Consider the following 20491-nt stretch of genomic DNA (forward strand, 5'->3'; position numbering starts at 1 on the left):
AGAGGGGGCGAGAGAGAAGGACTAAAAATGGAGGGGTGACTCCCCCAAGTGGGTGTACTTTTTGTATTTGCTCAAAATTACAAAGGGGTCCACCGTTACGTACCAGTGGGACTTGCAGATTTTTAGAAAATCGCTTAGGAACGTTTCTATTATGTCGGTGAGAAGGGGGGCCTTGTAGAGAATGATTAGGACGTTGGTCATGTCGATGAGGATTTTGTCCCCGACGTTTTTGCGAATGTTGTGAGCGGTCTTTTCCTTCAGTTCGGAGTTGTGGTAGTGCATAATGAGTTGGTCAATTTGGGACTTGCCAGCGGCGGATTTGCCAGCGGAGGATTTCCCCGCGGAGGATTTCCCCGCGGGGGACCTTTCTGGGGTGGACTCGTCCATCAGCCTGGAGATAATTTTCTTATACTTGTCGTTTCCCTTGAGGACGTTGATGCGCAGGCTGAAGCGGTTCGCGATGTCTTGGAAGAGCTCTCGGTAGATGTTCCTGGTGTCCTCCTCGCGCAGGTAGGTCGTCAGGAGCTGCATTCCGGGGGGGTTGGCGGTTCGTATGGGAGGGTGGGACGCATCACAGGGGGGAACAGCCAAGGAGACGCGTTGCAGAGAGATATAATATATGAGGGCCAGCACAGCGCGTGTCCCCTTGGTGAACCTACACCCACACGAGCAAACGCCACCGCTCAGGGGCTACCTTGAAAGTGGAGCGCAGCTGCATCCCGTAGGGCAGTATATCACACTCGTAGCTAAGGGAATTCACCAAGTGATTCTCCAGCAGGCTGTCCGACAGCAGCCAGATGTTCGTGTAGTAATCAAATCGAGAAGATAAAATGTCAATTATTTTTTCCGCTAACTTTTTCTTCAAAAGGGATGACTTATCTAGTACATGCTTAAAATTTGCTTTCACCTTTTCTTCATCCCGTTTCGACAGGCGGATGCCACGGAGGATGCCATTACGGTTCCGCGGGGTGGGGTGCTTCAAACATTTTGCGAAGTCTGCCAGAACGCTGGCCACCCAGTCGGTGTCCATCCCTTGTAATATCTCATCATGAGTATGTTTCGCATTTTTTTCTAAAGGTGATTTTTTGGTGGTGTCTCCGCAGTTTGTCCTTTTACCATTTGGTGTTCTTTCCCCTTTGGTGCATTTGTCGTCCGGGTGTGGGGAGGATCCATTTTGCGCTTCATTTGTATCCCCAGGGGGGTACCTTCGTTGGGGATTTCCCCACAGATTCGTTGTCGCGTTTACCAGTTGGGTGTCTCTACGGTGATCTGCAAATGGGGTCCCGTTTGTTTGCCCATTTCGGGGGTCCTCCCTTCTGCTCGCAGGGGAATTGGGCAGCATCTCGCCATTCACCTGGACGCTTATCACTCCGCTAACTTGGCAGCTCATTTGGCCGCTTATCCCTGCGGGGGTTTTCCCCTGGCGGGCGCGCAGGAGGTGGCGCCAAATGGCATAAACTCGCCTGAGCGTGGAGTCGGCAAAATCGAGGGTGTGAATGACGAGGGCCAGGGTCTTTATGGTGATGCTCTTGAGCGTGCAGTTGGTAACGGCGTGACCTTCCATGATGAAATGAGAGACCGTTTTGAGCAACTGCTTCTCGTAGAAGGTTAAAATTTTTGAAACAATTTCAAATGAAACGTCCGGTAGAGAGAGGAAGCAGTGGATGTACTGAAAGAGGATGCATAGGAAAGAAACACCGCTGTTGGTTAAGTAAAACGGTTCATCATTAAAGCAAATTTTATTTGTATGTTCATTTTTTATTTTGAAATACTTTTCCGTCTGAGCATTTATTTCGTGTGGAATATCCTCCAGTACATTCCACTTTTCAATTTCCAGAGATTTTTCCATTTGTATTTTTTTAAACTCATAAAAGTGATTTATGGCCACTAACGACTCGTTTCTGATGCTCCTCTTGATTTGTCTGCAGAATTTCCTCTCCTCATGGGTGGGTCTCCACTTGGCTTCCTTCCCATGTGGTGTCTTTTTGCTTACCCGTTGGAGGAAACGGCCCAAATTTGCTTTCTCCCTTTCTCCTCGTCTCAGTATGGCTCCGCATACTCTGCGCGGGACGTGGAGCTTCTGACTGCCCACTCGCAGGTTCGCACTACCGGGTGAGAAGCACCTGGGGAGGGGGCACCTCAGGTGACACTCCCCCGTAGGGTCCAACGTATATGCCTCTCCCCTGTGCGCGTCGAATTGGCCACCCGGTTGTGTTATTCCCCCCTTCGATTTGTACACTACATCGCTACGTACATGTGCTTGCTCCTCACAATGCTTCGCTTCTTCCCTCGGGAGGAGACAAACAAGGGGCACTTCCCCCAGCTTTATTCTCCCACCCAGTGACGTACCAACATTGCAGTTCAACGCCTTCACCTTTTTGGCGATGGTGAGTTGATTCCTTTTCAGCGTTATTTTCACCCGGCGGGGTTGCCTCCCCTCATGGGGATTCCCCCACAGGAGCATCGTCCGAGACACTTTGACGCTCCTCACAACCCGGTGCACACTGCGGACAAAAAAAAGGGAATACTCCTGCCGTAATCTTCTTCCCTTCCTGCGGACGAAGGATAACATGGGGGAAATGGCCCAGTAGAGCGAAATCACCTGGTTGATGCCGAGGTGCATTTTGCATTTTCTCCTAACGTTTAATACATCGCTTATCCTTTCGAGGAGGAGTTTAAAAAGGGCGTGGTGGACATCTCGGTAGCTTTTCCACAATTTGGCGAACGCGCATTTCAGCATGTGAGACGGTTTGTCGCTTCTGCAGAAGGGGAGGGTGTGCATCGGTGTTTGCATTGGCCTTCCCGTCGACCTTTCCTGCGTAAGGTGCGGCGTGTGCCTCGCGAAGCTCTCCGCGAACGTGCCGTCCCAAAGCAGACAAACGATCTTTCCCATCAAAAATGAAGCCCACTTATTGATTCTCCTCCGAACAAGTTTTATTTTCCAAAAAAAGGTCTCCAACAGATGCACTAAATTGGGCACCGGGAGAAGGCCCACCTGTCTGTGCAGCTCGTTCCATGTGTCTTCATCGAAGGTGAGAATTTTTTTTTTTCTGCATTTGTCCATCACGAGATGCTCGCACGTGAGGGTTATCCTTCCGGAGGGGTAGCCCTCCACATGGTTAGTACTCTCTCCGGTTAGTGGCTGATTTGTCTTTCCTGGTTTGCCTCCTTTGGGGGGCTTCAAATGTGGGTCTAACTGTATAGTTGCCTCTTCGGGGGGTAGCCTCTCCCCTTCCGCTGACTTGGCTGCCTCTTCGGGGGGTAGACTCTCCTCTTCCTCTGACTTGGCCGACTGCGCTGCCACCTCCTCTGAGCAGAAAAGGGACCTCTCCCCGAAGTTACACAACTGATCGCGTTGCAAAGACGAGACGGTCTCGAGCAGAACGCCGTAAAACAGATCGTCCACAAAGTGCTTCAAGTAGTTTTCCCTTTTGCAGAAATTTCGCAGTGACTCGAAGAAGTTGTTAAAGAAGAGAGCGGGGGTGAACAAGTCATTCAAGTGAGCAAGGTGGCGGTCAAAGGTTGCTCTCGTTCTGATTGTTTTATGAACGTGGGAGTAGGCTCCCCGACGCCATCGTTTCACATAGACTCTCGCTTCCTCCCTTTTGCGGCACTTGACAAATTTTTCTCTCTTCCTGTGAAAGTCGCGCATAAACTGTTCGTTCACCCGCTTGTGCGTTTTTACAAAGCTGTCGATTTTTGCTTTGGGAGGAGCGGTAAAGAAGTGATAATTGCGGTTGAGATGATCCGGGGGGGTGTCCCCCAGGGTAGTGCAGGTATCTCTCTTCGCGTGGGAACCCCCCACCCGCGGACGGGCCCACTTCTTAACCAAGTGCGCACAACCAAGTGGAGCTTTCCTCACCCCCTGGGGTCGAAACAAAAACAACAAGGAGTGGAAAAAAAACAAAAAAAGGAAATTCTGAGACAGGAAACTTTGCAAGTAGGAAATATTAAAATTACAAAAATATTTGTGAAAATATAAAAGTTTTGTTTTCTTTTTAAAAAAAAAATAAATTTTAAAAATCTTATTCACTACAACAAGACAGTGGTAAAATTGCCTTTTCTGCAAAAACTTTTTCACCCTTATAATTAACCTTCGAAAGTGTAGAAATTTCTTCAGCAGGCGATTTACTTGTTTACACTTCCCCTTCAAATCGTTATATTTTTTTAAATGAATAATTTTTAATAGCATATCCTTTACATCATCGACGTGTTCTCTTAATGTTTTAATTTCGTCGTGCACACTTTCGATTTCTCCTTTTAGCTTGTTCAGAATGGCTATTATGAGCAGGTAGTTTTGGAACTCCCTGCGGATCAGTGCGTTAATGTCGCGGTCGATGTCGTCCAGCGCTGCGCTCAGCTGCGGGGGGCAAGCATTATTGGGGGGGTTGAGAAGCGTAGGCTTGACTGCAATATGGGGGAACTCATTTACGCTGCGGCTGCCGGCACCCATGTGAGCGGACTTACCTTCTCCTGCTGGCGCGAAAGGCTGGACAGGTCGCACCAGGCATCACCTGCGAGCAACGCGTCATGGTTGGGTTCGCAGAGAGGCTGCGCTTGGGGGGAGGCGCACCGGCCGTTCGAGTGGGCGAAGCTGGACGAGTCACCCGAGTGGCCCCAAATCCCCAGTTGTGTGCCTCTCCCCTGAGAAAGAAGCTCCTTGTGCTGCTCCCCCCCCTCGGTTGAGGAGGTGGTCCTCAAAATGCGCTCAAAATGGTGGAGGCTAATTTCTTCCACGTTGCGAATGTTCACGTCGCTCAGCGTGTTGATCTGCGAAGGGGGAAGCGAAACGGTTGCGGTGGTGGGGGTGGCATCTCAAGGGGGAGCGATATAGCTAGACAGAGGTGGAGCAGGTTTTTTCTCCCCCCTTTGTCCCCACATTGCAGTGGTATCCGCGCGTGAGCAACATCCACGCAGGATGCTTCACACCTGCTGGGTGCGCCAAGCCAACCTTCGTGATGTATCGAATGTACTCGTCAAAGTCCCGAATGTCTATTTTTTCCAAAAGGGGAATTGCCAAAGAGCTACCAATGGGCTGACTAAGTTCCTCCCTATATTTCCCTCCCTCAGTTTGGCCCCCCTTCAGGTGGTCACTCAAAACCACGTTGGATATGTGAACCAGGTTGTGCGTCTGTTCGTGGCGTTTGAGTTGTTCGTGGCGTTCGAGGCGTGTACTTTCTTTGCCCCCGCTGTCCGTTTTACTTTTCTCCATGCTTGCTCATCTTAGGGGGCCTTCCCCTGGGGAGACGGCAGTGGGCACGAGCGGGCGGGTTCGCCTGGTTGACGTGTTCGCGCGGTTGACCTGTTCACATGGTTGACGTGTTCACATGGTTGATGTGTTCCCATCGTGGGTGTATCCCTTCACACGTGTACGTACACGTAAGATTTTTTTTTTTTTTTTTTTTTTTTTTTTTTTATTCCCCTTTTTTTGAAGCTAATTTTTTGGGTCACCCTGCCGATCTGCGGGTGTGTAAAACGGGTTTGCGCCTGGGTGATTGCCCCTGTGGGGGACCAGCCCCGAGAGAATGTTTCCTCCCTCATTTGGGAGATACCCCTGTGGGTGCCTACCCCTGTGTGCTGCTTTCGCACGCTAGCGCCAATTTGGCGTAGAACTGAGCTGAATTGACTTCGAAGCGGGTAGGGCGTCCCGATTTTGCGAAATTGCGCTGCGCATGAGGAGGTACTAGCTAGGGGGGAGCGGTGGAGAAGCGGTGGGGATGCCTCTAGGAGAGGGAGTCCCCCAGGGGGACACGCAAAGGAAGGCAGACCAATTTCGCAAAATGGTGAAATATGGGGAATATATTTTGCCTGGCTAGCACCTGCTCGTGGAGGGGTGGGTACCCCTTAGAAGGGCCAGCTGCCGCACCGAAGGAGACGCTCCCAGAGAATCACCTCCCCCGTTGAGGATGCGCCTCCGTCTTTTGACACCTCCTTGGCGTCCTCAAACTGTTGCAAAGGGGACGATCCGCTAGGAAGAAAAAAGGGAGAAAAAAAGGAGAAAAAATGGGGAAATAAATGGGACAAAAATGGGCAAAAAAAAGGGAAAAAATGAAAGAAGGGGAACCAAAGTGAAGGCAGAGCTGGCCAAGCTACACCCTACCAAGCCACGTCTCGCCTCCCGCAGAACGCGCCGAATTGGAGCCGACGCATAGGCAGTTCGGTCATTCTTAAGGAGGGGCATGCCCCTAACGCTGACCTGAACCTTCACCACGAGCGCACCTCAATGTTGTCTCGACTTAAAATTTTACACGCAGGCGTCCCCTTGTGCATGCACTGTATGGAGGGAAAAAAAAAAAAAATACTCCCCCCCCTTTAATTTTGGTAATCGCGCACTCGATGTGATACATTCTCTTAACAATAGGCTGACTGGGGACGTTCCAGCTTAGTCACTCCCGGTTTACACTTCCTGCTTGCACTTCCTTTTTCTCCCCCTTTTTTGCCCCCTTTTTTGGCTCCCCTTTCCTTTCGCGTGCTTCCTCCATCTTTGCACTTCTGTTTTTCCCGCATGGTCATTCTGTTAACTTTTGATTTCTTCCCTTTTTAATCCCTTGGCTGGGCCACCATTTGGGTACTTTTTTTTTTAAGCTTATCGCGAGGGGGTGACTGCCGGCAGTGACACGGGCACGGATGTACTGGCTGCTTCTCCCCTGGTCCCAGAGGAGGGAAGCGGTGAAGTGGCGAAGCGGTGAAGTGGTAAAGGGGCCAACCTAAGTAGTACGAGCCCCGTTCACCGGGCAGGGTCCACCCCGCTGGAACAATTTAAGAAAGGGAAGGGGAAAAAAAACTTCCCACCAGTTTTGAAACGAACCCCCCGAAGGAAACGCCAGGCGAAGAACACGATGACCATATGCAACAGCAGGTACAAAAACACGGGCTCGGAAGAAGACAAGTTGCTGTTCAAGACGTGCACAGAGTCCACGGAGTATCTCCATTTATATTTTCGGGAGTTGAAGGAACACCTGTGCAGGCACAGGAAGTATGAGGAGCTGTTTAACTTTTGCTACGGCACGCTGAGGAATATAAAGAACCCCGCCATCTCGCGGACCACGGCCCTGAAGGTACGCACATGGAGGTGTGTTCGCATGCATAAGCGAGTGCCATGCGGACGGCGTAGCGTCGCTAAGGTGGGCTTCTCCAGTGTGTAAAAAGGTGTAACTTTGCCCTTCCCTTTATTGTTGCTTACCTCCCGTTTGCCCCTCTTAGGTAATCGGAATAGCATTCACGCTGAACCCCAAGTGCGCGGACCTCCCAGTGAGCAAAGACATCATCACGTACGCCTACAAACTGCTCAAGCGAAATGAAGAAGGGACAAACAAGAAGTATTTCACATATTTTGGCCACAGCACAAACAAAGAAAAAGAAAGCCTCCTTAGTGAATCAATTAATTTATTCAAAACGACGGAAGCGATTAAGGAGAGGCAACAGCTGAAAGATCAAAATTTTATTAACACTATTTTTAGCAAAATAGAGAAGAAGCAAATTTTTATTGCCAAGGGGTGCTCCGTGTCGTACTCCCCGCTGCTTAGTGGTAATGCGTTCAAAGGGGGAGCGGCGTGGCCCGTCGCTATGCCCTTTGAGGGGACTCCCTTTTGAAAGGACTCCCATTTGGGGGTCTTTTCCCTTTTACGCCTCCCCTTCTCGTGTTCTCATTTCCCCCGTTTGACCGCTTCCCCCCACGCGAACACCGCTCAGATTTCACGAATGCGAAGAGGGACCTCCTCGAGCTGCTCGAAACGGAGTTCGTAAGCCACGGCAAAGTTGACCGGGTCTACTCAGACTACGTCAGGTGAGTCTGCCCCCCCGGACATGTCAATTTGAGCCAAACATTGCGATGATGTGTGAACGGTGCAGAGAAGAGCAAGCCAAGCATCACATCATATGTCTTTCTCCCCCCCCTGCAGGTGCCTCAATGAGGTGAAGGAAAGGACCATCGAATTTTTGGAAAATGGCGAGTATGATCTTTACTGCAGGTTTATTGATGTAATGCTCGGAGGGGGAGTATGGGAGGGCCAAGTCGAGCCTGGAGGTTTCACCCCTCGGTGCCTACACGTGGCTCTGCACATATCGATGCACATATGGCTGCACACCCGCTTCGCCGCTTCACCGCTTCACCACTTCACCTTAGGAAATGCAAGAGGAAGACGAAATAAACGTCCGCTACGAATCCTACCTGCTGAGCTGCCCAGAGCTGTTCAACGAGAAGGACGACAAGGACTCCAACAGAGAGACCACCCCCACGCAGAGGGAGCAGTTGAAACCAAAATTGGGTGGCACCCTTTTTAACAACCAAGTGGCTAGCGAGGAGGCAAGCAAAAGGACAGGCAGCATGACCAGGGGGGTGGATAATCATTCGGAGGTCAGCAACGAAAGGAGAAGTGTCACCCCCCCGGTAGGATCAAACAGCAGAAAAAAAGTGAATGAAAAAGGAGAAGCTAAATCATTATCAAAAAATATTTCTAACAGCATTACAAAATTTGCTTCGTCCTTTGTGAGGAATGCTCCATCGGGGGAAGTTGCCAGTGGAGGAGTGGAGCCAAATGTGAATAACGAAGGAGTGACCGTTGCAGAGGGGGAGGTGGTGAACCAGAAGAAGCCTCCTTGTGATGATGGCAGTAGAGAGGGAGGCACGGCGGGGAAGTTAGCCCAGCTGCCGCCGAGCGGAAACACAGCGAGGAGTGCCTCTGTGCAGAGGGACAACAACGAGGGCGATGGCGACGGCGAAAATGGGAAAAAGAAAAAAGCACACACAAGTAAGAAGAAAAACAAGGAGCTACCCAAGCAGCTGAGTGAGGAGGCCACTGTACTGCCCGATGGAGGCGCCTCGCCGGGGGGCGCGCAGGTGGACACCAAGAAGAAGGCCTCCTTCAACAAGACGGTCGCGTTTGACCTTGTGGGCACCGAGAAGGCCGCCCAAGGTACGTTTTCTCGAGAGGCAGTGCAACGAGGGGGTGCCCCAGGGCAAGGCGCGAGCTTCGTAGCTGATGTGGGGATATGCGGCCATCCGCGTGGGCGCACATGTATATTGAGTGCCGCCTGCGCAAATGAGTAGTGCGTATAGCGATTGACCCGTTTGTTTTACCCCCACCTGTGCAGACCCCAAGTGCCCCGGGAAGAACGAAGCTGCAGCGCGCGAGGGCCACTTTAACGAAAAGGAGATGCAAATAATAAACGAGTTCAACGCGTACCTAAACGAAGGAGTGAGTCACCTGAGGAAGCAACCGGATGGTTTCAAAAAGGAGTGCAAAGAATTTAAGAACTCCATTCACGATGGAAATAATGCTCTCTGGGATAGCCTCATAAAGAAGAGCAATTTTTACTCCATTAAGGAGGATTTTTTAAATTACAATAAATTTTTGAAGGCCAAGGAAAAGGACGCCAAGGAGCAAACTCTGGGAGACCTCCTCGGCATGAACAAGTACATCGAGTTGAAGAAAAAAAAAAGCAAAAGTAAAAGCAAAGGCAAAAGTAAAAACAGAAAAATGAATCCCGACGAGCTAAACTGCATCATTAACAAATTTACGAACAATTTGTCTCAAAGTAGGCCCATCAAAATTGAGCAGAAGGTTCCCGCGGAAAAACTCACGGGAGGGATGCCTTTTACACCAATTGGAACTCCTCCAGCAATTGCTCAAACCCGCAGTGATAAGAGAGACTCCATCATTTCGCAGCAGAGAAACGACGCAACACACATCTCCTCCTGCAATAAGTACTTTACGAAGAATGATAACATATCCTACGTACAGGACGCAGTGTTAAAAAATGGGTCCCTTTTGTTAAGGGACGACAACCTCGAGGTTAGCACCTGCGCAATTGCAGTGTTGCTGTGTAGTGGACAGGGGAGTTTTCCATTGAGGGGTATAACCCACTGATTGCTCCTTTTTTTTTTTATTTTTTTTTATTTATTTTTTTTTTTTTTTTGCACTTCTCCCCCCCCCGCAGATATCCCTCAGCCAGCACTACTACGGCAACAACGGGTTGATAAAAATTTACGTGAAGAATAAGAAGCTGGTGAACTACTACGACGTGGATATTCAAATTTCGAACAAAATTTTGTTCCCCCTGAAATTCAAGTTCCTCAACTACGAGAGGATGCTCTGCGCGAATGGGACCAACTGCTACGTGGGTGCCGCCAACTGGGCAAAAATGATGCATAAAATATGCTCCAAATTTGCACCAAATCTGCGTCTATTTCGTGTGAACTGCCGATCGAATGGTGACCTTTATAAGGAATGATTTTTTTCCCCCCCGCAGGAAATGGTCGTCAAGTGCGCACACATGTACAAGGGCTTTCCCCTAATTAAAATTTCCTACCGGTAAGGGGAGGGAGGAGAAGCCCAGCGGGACTTCCACGCATTTGTACCATCAGCAGAGAGTGCCCTATCGTTGAGTCCGTTGCACCACGTGTGTGTACATTTGTGTGTTTGTTCCTGAGAGGTACCCCTCTCTGAGCGTAAATTTCTGTTTTTTTTTTTTACCCTCACGTTACGTTTCTTTCCCCCCCCCACTCGCAGCATGCAAGACATGTTCAGAAAAAGCATCGAGTTGAGGCTGCCCATCCCGATCAACAAATTTATGAAGAACATAAAAATCACGAAAGACGTTTTCGTGAAATTCTGGAACAACGAAAATTTTAATATATATAAAAAGGAGAAGGTGATCCACAAGGCCGACTCGGTGGACACAGAGCAGATCGTCGCCATCTCCTGTTTGGTAATGCCCACCAGATGAGAGAACATCACTGCGCTGGTGATGCGTTTACGCTGTGAAGTTGGCATAGAGCGCCATTTGTTTAGCCACCCAACTCCTCAACCCCGCGATCCCCCTTGTGTGCGATCGTTTAAACGCTCGTGTACATGCACAGGTGTACATTTCCATTTGTGCACCCACCCCCTCCTCCTGTGTAGGGAAATGCCCTCAGCGTGTGCTACATCGAAGATGCAATTTATTTGAGCGGGTGCTATGCGGACAATGCAAGCGCGCTGGATAATTACTTCGTCCTCGTGGGTATTGAAGTCCTGAAGAACAAACTGAAGATCATATGTAAGTCGAATAACCCCACGCTATCATCGGCCATCCTTTTTTTAATCATACTCATTCTTAAGAAGCACGACCGGGTGTAATCACGGGGGGATGGTGAGTCCATAATTTATGTATATTCCCCGCCGTAAGTTAGCCCCCTACCCACTGATGTGTGGGAGCTGTCAGAGACGTTTTGAATTAAGAGCACACGAAATGATACGTCGCTTCTTTCTCCTTTTCTTTTTTTTTATGTGTGTTTTAAGGATGATAATTCTTTTTTTTAAAGTTTATTTTTTTGTAAATATGTAACGGTAGGTACACATAATTTTTTCTTCTTTTTTTTTTCTTCTTTTTTTTTTTTCTTTTTTTTTTTTCTTTTTTTTTTTTCTTTTTTTTTTTTTTTTTTTTTTTTTTACCCATTTTGGCTATCGCTAGCTAAGCACATTTGCTCATTTATTTCTTCCATGAGGAAATATCCCCACCACATAAATCCACTTCGTTAACATTTTTGTCGCTCAAGCTTTACCTGCACGTGTGTAAAGGCGAATGGATGTACTGCTAGCACTTCAAACCAAACCTCTGTTGCACGAGCTGCAAAACTATTTTAATAATTTTTTTAAAGATTGGCCACCCCTGTTATATTATGCCATGTCGGAAGAAGGTGTGTCTGCCTTCCAATTCGATTAACAACCTGTGTGGTCATTTTGGTTAAGAGGAGTTCCCATCAGTTTTTCTTTTTTTTCTGGGAAAGCGCATAAATTGGGTGAGCAGAAAGTGGTGAAAGGTAGTAGAAGCACGTCTCCCCAAGCGTTGCAAACGTTTACTTGATACCTCGCCGAATGGGCGAAAATTTCCTGGCGGGGCCATTTGCGGCGACAAATAAATGGAACTGCACGGGGACTCTACTCTTTTGTAGCACCCCGTTAATAGGGAAAAATGCAAATTGAATGATTATACTGTAAAACGTTGTCCCTTTTTTTTTTTTTCTCCTTTTTCCTTACCACACAATCGCACAAATTGGAATAAAATAAAGAATGTAGCACTTGCGCGGGTGGAAAAAGCGCCATGGTTATTTACCCTCCAAGGGGATGGTCGTCATTTGGAAGCTCCCCTCATGGAACGAGTCCAAATGGGGATTATGGCCATACATATATTCCTCTGCACTTGGCAGTAGCCAAGCGCTCCTTTTATGAACATTCCATTTTTGTGAGCGTCGATTTTCCCATTCTAAGGTGCTGTCACCACCGTGAGCATCACAAACATGTGTATTTCCCATGCAACGCTGTGCGCAAAAATGTACACGCGTGTGAGCGAAAAGGCCCATTTGCGCGTCCCTTTTAGCCATAATTTGGGTGTAACCTTTTTAGAACTGCGCATTTTTGCAAGTGAACAAAATTGTTATGATGCAAAAAATTGCTGCTTCGAGGAATGCTCCTCGGGAGGGGAAGTTGACACATCCGTATGGATCTGAATAGTCCTATAACAATACTTGCTAATATTGCACAAAAGTGACATCATATTTGCCTGAACGGTTCATATATTTCTGCACTTTTTTTTTTTTTGGCTGTTACTGCTACACACCGTCATAATTTTGGGTCTACAAGAAAACCGCTCACAGTGGTGTGCACCACACAAAATGGGATAAATTCCACACCAAGGATAGGAAATTGCTACAATTTACGATTCTACATTAGGGGTAAAAGTAAATATAAGGCTGTATTTGTCCTCTATAGCCCTAATCTTCGCTCTTTCACATGGTGAGCAGTCGAAGGGATAGGTAAAAAAAAAAAAAATGCTAACATGTGTAATATATGTACAGCACACCTTAACGTTCTGAAAAAAAAAAAAAAAAAAAAAAAGCTGTACACTTTGTTAGCTTACAAACAGCTTTGGTTAGTTGCAATTTTTTTTTATTGCCGTTTTTTTTTTTTTTTTTTTCTGCCTAGCTTTAAGGCAATTTTGATAAAAAACAGTAAGGCTCATTATTTTGCACACATAACCGTCAGGTGTTAGCTTCGGGTGTGGAACTAGCACAGGTGAAGTACGAACAAACGGAAAGAAAAAAAGCAAAAAAAAGCAAAAAAAAGCAAAAAAAAGCAAAAAAAAGCAAAAAAAAGCAAAAAAAAGCAAAAAAAGCAAAAAAAAGCAAAAAAAAGCAAAAAAAGCAAAAAAAGCAAAAAAGCAAAAAAGCAAAAAAGCAAAAAAGCAAAAAAGCAGAAAAGCAGAAAAGCAGAAAAGCAGAAAAGCAGAAAAGCAGAAAAGCAGAAAAGCAGAAAAGCAGAAAAGCAGAAAAGCAGAAAAGCAGAAAACCATTTACCCATCTGCGCGCACGTGTAACATAAGCGAATATACACATGTACCCTTACCTGTACACATTTTACTGTGCAAGCGAAAAGGCAACCCTTTTGCACGTAAATATGTGAAGATATAAAATATACCTGCACGTTCATAAAAAAAAAAAGTTATCTATCCATCCGTTTGGTACTTTATCATTCTACTTTATTCATCCCACGTTATATATATATATATATATATATATATATATATATATATATATATTTTTTTTTTTTTTTTTTTTTTTTTTTTGATGTTGTAACGGCTGGTGTTACATTTGAAAAGTCTCCCGTTTAACTGCAGTTGTAAAAGGTAAAATTAAATTTTCATCACAATTAAGAAAGTGGCACACATCCTCAACACTTTTCCTTTTGTGAATTGATTTATTTCATAAAATTAAGTTTCTTCGCTTATTCGTTTTTGCGTTTTTGCGTTTCTGCGTTTTTGCGTTTCTGCTTTTTTACGTTTCTGCGCTTTTTTTTTTTCGCTTTTTCGTTGCTGCCCCCTTTTTTTCTTTCAATTTTAGCAGTCTTTAAAAACCCGTGCCGTTTTTAACGCACACACGCGTGCATCTGTACCCTCCCCGCGAAAAGGCGCGTCTGTTTAAGGCACTTTTTGTTGCAAGTGAGAAGACTCACCCTTCCTCCACACTTCAGCACGAAGGCAGCGCATCGTCGCAACTGTTGTTTTGTTTTCGCTGTTTTTAAGAGGAAAGTCGCTTTCCCGTGTTTGCTTTGTTTATTTGTTCGGCACGTCACCCGTTAGCCGCCGTACCCTCTCACCGCACTACCGCGCCACTCCCCAAAATGGCCGCAAAAATGGAAAAGCAATGCCCCGTGTGCTACTTCAACTTGCCGGACCCAGAATCAGCCATCGCCCCGTACGACACCGAACTGAATTATTTCATGTGGGGACCAGGCTTCGAATGGCAACCAGAACCAGAGGTTAAAAATATATTAGTGGAGGAGGAAAATTTTGAAGAGTCCGAACAATCGGAAGAATCAGTTGCAGGCTTAGAAGAGTTAGACGAAAAGGTGGATCGAAGTGAAGCCAAAACTATGTTCAATGAGAAGAGCAGCAATGGAAAAGTATCCGTAGAAGATGCCTCACAAAATGCCAGGAAATTGGGACTAGCTCCATCAAGCTTGGACGAGAAGAAAGTTAGAGATTTGTATGGAGACAGTTTAACCTACGAGCAGTATTTAGAATACCTAGCCATGTGTGTGCACGATAGGGACAACATGGAAGAGCTGATTAAAATGTTTTCACACTTCGACAATAACGCCTCTGGATTTTTGACCAAAAACCAAATGAGGAACATTTTGACAACTTGGGGAGATGCCTTGACCGAGCAGGAGGCCAACGACGCGCTCAATGCGTTTTCCTCGGAGGACCGAATCGACTACAAGTTGTTCTGTGAGGATATTTTGCAGTAGGAAAGGAAAGAAGCGCTGGGAGGAAGCGCTGGGAAGAAGCGCGTCTGTCGAGGAGCGCATCTGTCATCGTCGCAGTGTTAGTGGTGTTAGTGTTAGGGTTAGCCTATCCCTAACCCTCTACTTCTTCAACCCCCCCTCAACCGCAACGTTCAGCATTTTTTTCGTTTGTTCCCTGACCACCACTTCTTTTAAATAACCAGCGCCAACACGCCATCTGCGCAAAGGAAGAATGGCTAGCGCTTGTGCCGCCCCATTTGGTTTAATTCGTTTGACGCCGCGTCACTGCGCTGTTGAGCTGTAGCGGCGCCTTGATATTTTGCATGCAAGTCGTGCGCGTCCTTCCGTGTTACAACTCATTCTGCCTTGCGTCTCAATTGCTTTTTTTGCGCATTTTTTTAAGAAACAAAATTAAAAGCTATGACCGATGATGTCCTTTTTTTTTTTTTCATGACTCATTTTTGTTGCGTTATCCGTCCGTGTGTGTACTCCCCGAACTTTCGATACGCGTAACGTGCAAATTTGGAAAACGGGAAGAAGAAATGGGGGGAAAAGGGAAAGAAAAAAAAGGACACCTTCTGGAGGCGAACTTCTTTACCCCTTTTTCCATCAAATTTGGTGATAGACAACACAGATTGTGGGGAGCTCTTGGAGGGGAACGCCCGCGTGACCTTTTTAGGGCTGTCCACCCGATTCGTTTCAACCGTGGCAGCACTGACTGGTGTGGAAACACTGGCCAAGTTCGCCACGCTGATAACCTGGCCAACGCAAAACGAGCAAACGAGGAACTAAAACAATGGCGCATCAGCAACGTTGCGCATGAGGGGAAAACTGTGAAGGTGTCGTGCTGGAGCAGTGGGTGGACTTGAACGGAGGAGGGGCCCCCTGACTGGAAGAGGCTCACGTGCGGGCAGTTAACCTGGCTTTATTCGCCTCTGCTACGCGGCTGATATAAGCGGCTGATGTACCGCTGATGCACAGCTGATAGGAATCCCTCACTGAGTGCTACCTGCGCTCCACCCCCGCTTCTCCCCCCTTCAGGAGAGCTGCAGGATGAACCAGTAGAAGTCAGCGAAGAGGTAGAGGGACAAGTCGGCGGGGTGGTCAGGGGAAGCGCGCCCTTGGCCGACAATCCTAACAGTCCTATTCGAATCTACAAAGGACTCATTAATCATGTTTATGTGGTCTTGATAGGAGCACAATTTGGTGGAGAAAATAATTAGCAGTAGGCCATTGGAAGAGACGTAATTTTTCGCTAGCTGGATGAGTTGAATATATCTTTTAGTCCCTGACAAGATGAGATTCGACTTGGGGATTAAATTGGGGGGGTCCAAAATGATAATGTCAAAGAGTTCTTTGCAGTTTTCCAAAAAGGCAATTGCATCGGAGCAAACAAATTCAATGTCACTACTTGTGAGGTTGTTCAGGTAAGCTGACTTTTTGGCTAGCTGGGTAAACTTGCTATCCTTCTCTACGCACAGGACCTTTTTAGCCTTTCCCTTTTTTGCGCATTGAATTCCAAAGCTTCCTACATAGGAAAACAAGTCCAGAATTTTTTTGTCATATGCATAATCGGAGAGGAGTTGCCTTAAATGTCTTCTGTTGTGAAACCATCCTGTGTTTGGTGAGTTGATCATATCTATAAAAAAAAAACAATCATTTTCTGTTAGCATGACTTGTTCAGGTAATTTTCCGTGTGCAATTTTTTTGTATATTTGTAGCCTCTCATTTAATCTTTCCTTATTGTCATTCCTGAATAGGATAGCCTTCGGGTTTAGCACCTCCAGGAGGGCCTCGTTAATGGTGGCAGCCAGCAACTCCATTCCGAGGGTTAGGTGCTGAATGGCGACGTAGTCATGGTATCGGTCGATGATGAGTCCGGGGAGATTGTCTCCTTCGCCATTGATGAGTCGGTAGCACGTGTCGCTGGGCAGTAGGGGCGGTTCGCCCGCGGTGAGGCCTCCCCCCAAGTTGGTCACTTCACACACGTTGGGTCTTTCACCCCCGGTGAGGCCTCCCCCCCAGTTGGCGCGCCTCCCCCCCTCAACCACCTTGGAACGCCACGCCAAGGCTCTCCTCATCCGCTCCACGAAGAAATTCACGTTAACGGAAAAAAGCGCATTGGTACTTATTATCCTGGCGGTGATTAGCGCATAGGGGTTGAACGTAGCCACCCCGAACGACTCCTCATTTTCGTTCTTCACGTTGACAAGGGTAAGAGGCTTGCCTTTCAGCTCTCCTAAATTTTTAACTTCATTACTGTAGACGAAGGGGATGTTCCTCCTTAACCTTTTGTCATGGGCATGCTTATTTTCGCTACCCTTTAAATATAAGTCTGGTCTGGAGTGGGCCTTATCCACGTACTGCTCGTGGTGGTACTTGAGTAGTTCTTCACCAAATTTTGTGTTTTTCTGGAACTTTGCGTTTGCGAAGGATCTGATTTGGCAGCAGCTCCATCTGCTGAGTGTCATTTTTGCCATTTTGGTCCTCTACACTTGGGGGGCCTACATCCTGTGCGTTCCTCAAGTGCACACAACGAAATGGGGAACAAGTTGTTTTCTCGGCAGGCCAGAAAATGTATGCACCCTCCTTTGTGCTTATCTCACTTGGGTTTTTCTATTTCAAATGGAGCAATATCCCTTGGGCACAGAGTACGGCCACGTCATCACCATCCCCCCCAGAAGTGTTGCCCTGGGACATTTGCCTTACCCGTTCGGATTTGGCAAAGCGGGCGAACAGTGGTATTGCCATGTGGTGGGAGGATGCTAAACTCCGTTGCTGCTTTGGTGAAGCGGGAAAAAAAAAAAAAAAAAAAAAAAAAGAACAATTCACTTTTCCCTTTGTACCATTTGGAGGACGTGCGCACTGGGGTCGTCCTGAGGCAATTTTGTCCTTTCGCCGTTGCGCAGTTGGCCTCGTCGCTACTTCGCTACTTCGTTGCTTCTTTGCTTCCTTTTTTTTGCCGCGCCCCACTGCTGAGCAGCACGTGAGAGTCATACTGCGATTTTGGCACCGCATAAAAGGGAGAAAAAAAAAAAAAAAAAAAAACTAACCATAATAGCCATAATAGCTAGTAACCAATTTTGATAAACTACAATGTTGGGTGAGGTGGGTGCTTCTCTCCCACGCGTAAAAGTATAGGGACGCCTAAACATTTGCCCTCTTGGTGAGTACTAAAACTGGAGGGTAGACGAAATTAAGGAGTGCGGGGGGCTGAGCTTAGCAAGTATAGTCCCCAAATTCGTGGGCGCTTCCCCCCCCCATGTGGGAACGCAATGGAAGAATACCTGCGGAAGAGGTACCTGGGGAAGGAGCCGAAAAAGGACAAGCGGAGCAAACAGAGTTGTGTAAAAATACATGACACTGAAGAAGAGGACAGGCAGTTCCATTCACATAGAGGAAACACCCCCTTGGAAGATGACCCATTCTTGGGGGAGGAGTCGGACCAAAGCTCCGACGACATACCCATAACCGTTATGGGGGAGAATAACCAAGAAATTGTAAACCTATCAAAGGAAAGCAAAAAGAAAATTTTTCGAAGCTTGAATGGGGAACTCCCAACAGGGAAGTTGACGGAAAAAACGAGGGGAGAGCTGCGCAAGCCGAGTGTTAAGAAGTTCAGTTTGAGCAGAGGAAAGGACAGATGTAGGCGGGGAGGGCAAAAGGGAGGATCTACTGGTGGAAGCGGCCACAGCGGTGATGAATCACCTGGGGGGGATTCCCAAAGTAGTGACTTTTCCAGGCATGGCCCTGGAGGGGGGTCTCCCCCCAGGAGGTTGAGAAGTCGTAATGGAAGTGGGAGCGACTCTGATTTGTCGCCCCCCAGGAGGTTAAGAAGTGGTGGTGGGGGGGGAAGTCGTAGTGGAAGCGGAAGTGACTCCGATTTGTCTCCCCCGAGGAGGTTAAGAAGTGGTGGTGGGGGGGGAAGAAGGTGTAGCGGCAGTGGGAGTGATTCCGATTTGTCGCCCCCGAGGAGGTTAAAAAATCGTGGGAGAGGAGGAAGCCGTAGTGGAAGCGGAAGTGGGAGTGACTCCGATTTGTCTCCCCCGCGACGGTTGCGAAGCCGCGCAGGGGGGAAGCGGCCCGGGTCTGCGTCCAGTTCCGATCACGGCGGTGAAGACGGTAGCGATGCCCAGGATGATACGCGAGATGAGGACAGTAGCGAAGCGGGTAAGGATGGGGAAGCCCCGCCACCTTGGGGGAAAGGCAAAAAAAACCCAGCAGGTGGATCCCCCGAAAAGAACAAAAAGCAAAACGTAGGGTCCACGATCTACAGGGACAAAGGAGGGAAAATCATCTCGAGGGAGGAATGGGTCAGCAAACAGAAGATCGAGATGAATGCCACGAATAGGAGACGTGGAAAGACCGGAGGAGAGGGAGAAGAAGACCAAGAAGGAGGGGAAAAGAAAAAAAAAAAAAGAAGCAAAGACTCGAAGGAACTAGAATGGGGAAGTGGACTGGTTCAAAAAGAAATGAGAAAAAAAAACTTAGAGCAAAATGACAAATTGGCAAAAAAAAAAAACATTATAAATTATGAGTACGATTCTGATTACGATGCACAGTTAAGGAAGATGAAGAGGAAGGAGGATCCCATGAATGAGTATTTGGATGTCACGACGGAGCAACCCGCAAAGGCCACGTGTCGGTACCAGTCCCCCTACAACAGGTTCAACATCCTCGCCGGCTACAGGTGGGACGGCGTTGTGAGGGGGAACGGCTTTGAAAAGAGGAGGTTCGAGGCCCTCAAGCTGAAGCAGCACCGGGATAAGGTGGCCTACCTGAACAACGTGTCCGATTTGTGAGGCAGTCCATTAAGCGGTTGCGCGGTTGCGCGGTTGCGCGGTGAAGCAGTCACTGAGCCGCGCGGTGGTGTGGCCATGTGGGGGGGACTCCACACCGCCGCACAGCTTAATTTTTTTTGTTACCACCCAGTTCGTGCCCCCCCCAAGCGAGCGAACAGTTAACAGCTTTGAAGAGCGAGTTTTCACCACGCCAGGCATAGAAATTATGAACCGGGTGAGGCACAGTTGGCGGCACATCTACCGCTTCTTGCGCGCGCTGGTTCCTTCCCGTTCAGTTCCCCTCACCCGGTTGGCATTTCCCCCCCTACACGTTTGTCGTCCCGATTTGCAATTTGTGTTTTTTTTTTTTTTTTTTTTTTTTAAAGCCAATCCATGCCGGGGCAAAAATTGCAAAGTGGGAGAGAAAGTCCCCGCGATGGTTGGCCTATTTTTTTTAAACAAACAACTGCGAAGGAGTGGCTAATTTGGAAAGAGATAACACGGCTTCACATGTTGTGGTCGGGCCAGCGAATTGCATAATTTGTTTGCCTTCGCGTTGTGGAAGCGGCAAACCTGAGTGGCTAAACTGATAGGTGGATTCCCTTTCACTCGTGCAGCATTCCACCGGGAGGGCTTTCGCAGGGGTCCCCCAACAAGGCACGTCACTGCAAGCGGCGTGGCTAAGCGGCACGTCGGGGGGGAGAGTACCCCTGCCTACGTAAGGGCATATGTGCACCTACACGTCGGTATGCACCTGCACGTTGGTGTACATCTACACATCGTCGTGCATTTCGCCCCTGTGTAGGGGGAGGAGAACACGCTATGACCGCATACGGGTTGGTCCTCCCAGCTAGCTTGCATCGTTGCCCTCACAAATGGGTGTACCTCTATACGCACACGTACGTATTCATATGTATGCCCATT

The 20491-nt window shown here is 47.9% G+C and overlaps 5 protein-coding genes across 5 annotated transcripts, besides 3 other annotated features; 3 read left to right on the forward strand and 2 right to left on the reverse strand.

Moving 5' to 3' along the window:
* Positions 1-21: 21 nt before the first annotated feature.
* Positions 22-5212, reverse strand: PVX_101205 (hypothetical protein; the record flags this gene model as incomplete). Its single annotated transcript, XM_001613937.1, has 4 exons — positions 22-525; positions 695-4360; positions 4468-4770; positions 4952-5212. The coding sequence occupies 4 exons, from the start codon at positions 5210-5212 to the stop codon at positions 22-24; spliced, it is 4734 nt and encodes a 1577-aa protein (XP_001613987.1).
* Positions 5213-5388: 176 nt separating this feature from the next.
* Positions 5389-5433: a microsatellite.
* A 1406-nt stretch (positions 5434-6839) lies between these two features.
* PVX_101210 (hypothetical protein, conserved) lies at positions 6840-11120 on the forward strand (the record flags this gene model as incomplete). The annotated part of the gene is made up of 10 exons (XM_001613938.1): positions 6840-7058; positions 7204-7528; positions 7693-7786; positions 7902-7980; positions 8126-8915; positions 9094-9794; positions 9940-10119; positions 10252-10313; positions 10512-10710; positions 10905-11120. The coding sequence occupies 10 exons, from the start codon at positions 6840-6842 to the stop codon at positions 11118-11120; spliced, it is 2865 nt and encodes a 954-aa protein (XP_001613988.1).
* Positions 9880-9921: a microsatellite.
* A 227-nt stretch (positions 11121-11347) lies between the features above and the next one.
* Positions 11348-11436: a microsatellite.
* A 2169-nt stretch (positions 11437-13605) lies between these two features.
* On the forward strand, positions 13606-14789 carry PVX_101215 (myosin A tail domain interacting protein MTIP, putative; the record flags this gene model as incomplete). Its single annotated transcript, XM_001613939.1, has 1 exon — positions 13606-14789. Exon 1 carries the CDS (start codon positions 14160-14162, stop codon positions 14787-14789), a length of 630 nt encoding a protein of 209 aa, XP_001613989.1. The 5' UTR covers positions 13606-14159.
* Positions 14790-15236: 447 nt separating this feature from the next.
* On the reverse strand, positions 15237-17266 carry PVX_101220 (hypothetical protein, conserved; the record flags this gene model as incomplete). The annotated part of the gene is made up of 1 exon (XM_001613940.1): positions 15237-17266. The coding sequence occupies one exon, from the start codon at positions 17264-17266 to the stop codon at positions 15824-15826; it is 1443 nt and encodes a 480-aa protein (XP_001613990.1). The 3' UTR covers positions 15237-15823.
* A 795-nt stretch (positions 17267-18061) lies between these two features.
* On the forward strand, positions 18062-19588 carry PVX_101225 (hypothetical protein, conserved; the record flags this gene model as incomplete). Its single annotated transcript, XM_001613941.1, has 1 exon — positions 18062-19588. One exon carries the CDS (start codon positions 18062-18064, stop codon positions 19586-19588), a length of 1527 nt encoding a protein of 508 aa, XP_001613991.1.
* Positions 19589-20491: the final 903 nt, after the last annotated feature.

The sequence above is a fragment of the Plasmodium vivax genome, chromosome 14, assembly GCF_000002415.2.
Source record: "Plasmodium vivax chromosome 14, whole genome shotgun sequence".
Lineage (NCBI taxonomy): Eukaryota > Apicomplexa > Aconoidasida > Haemosporida > Plasmodiidae > Plasmodium > Plasmodium vivax.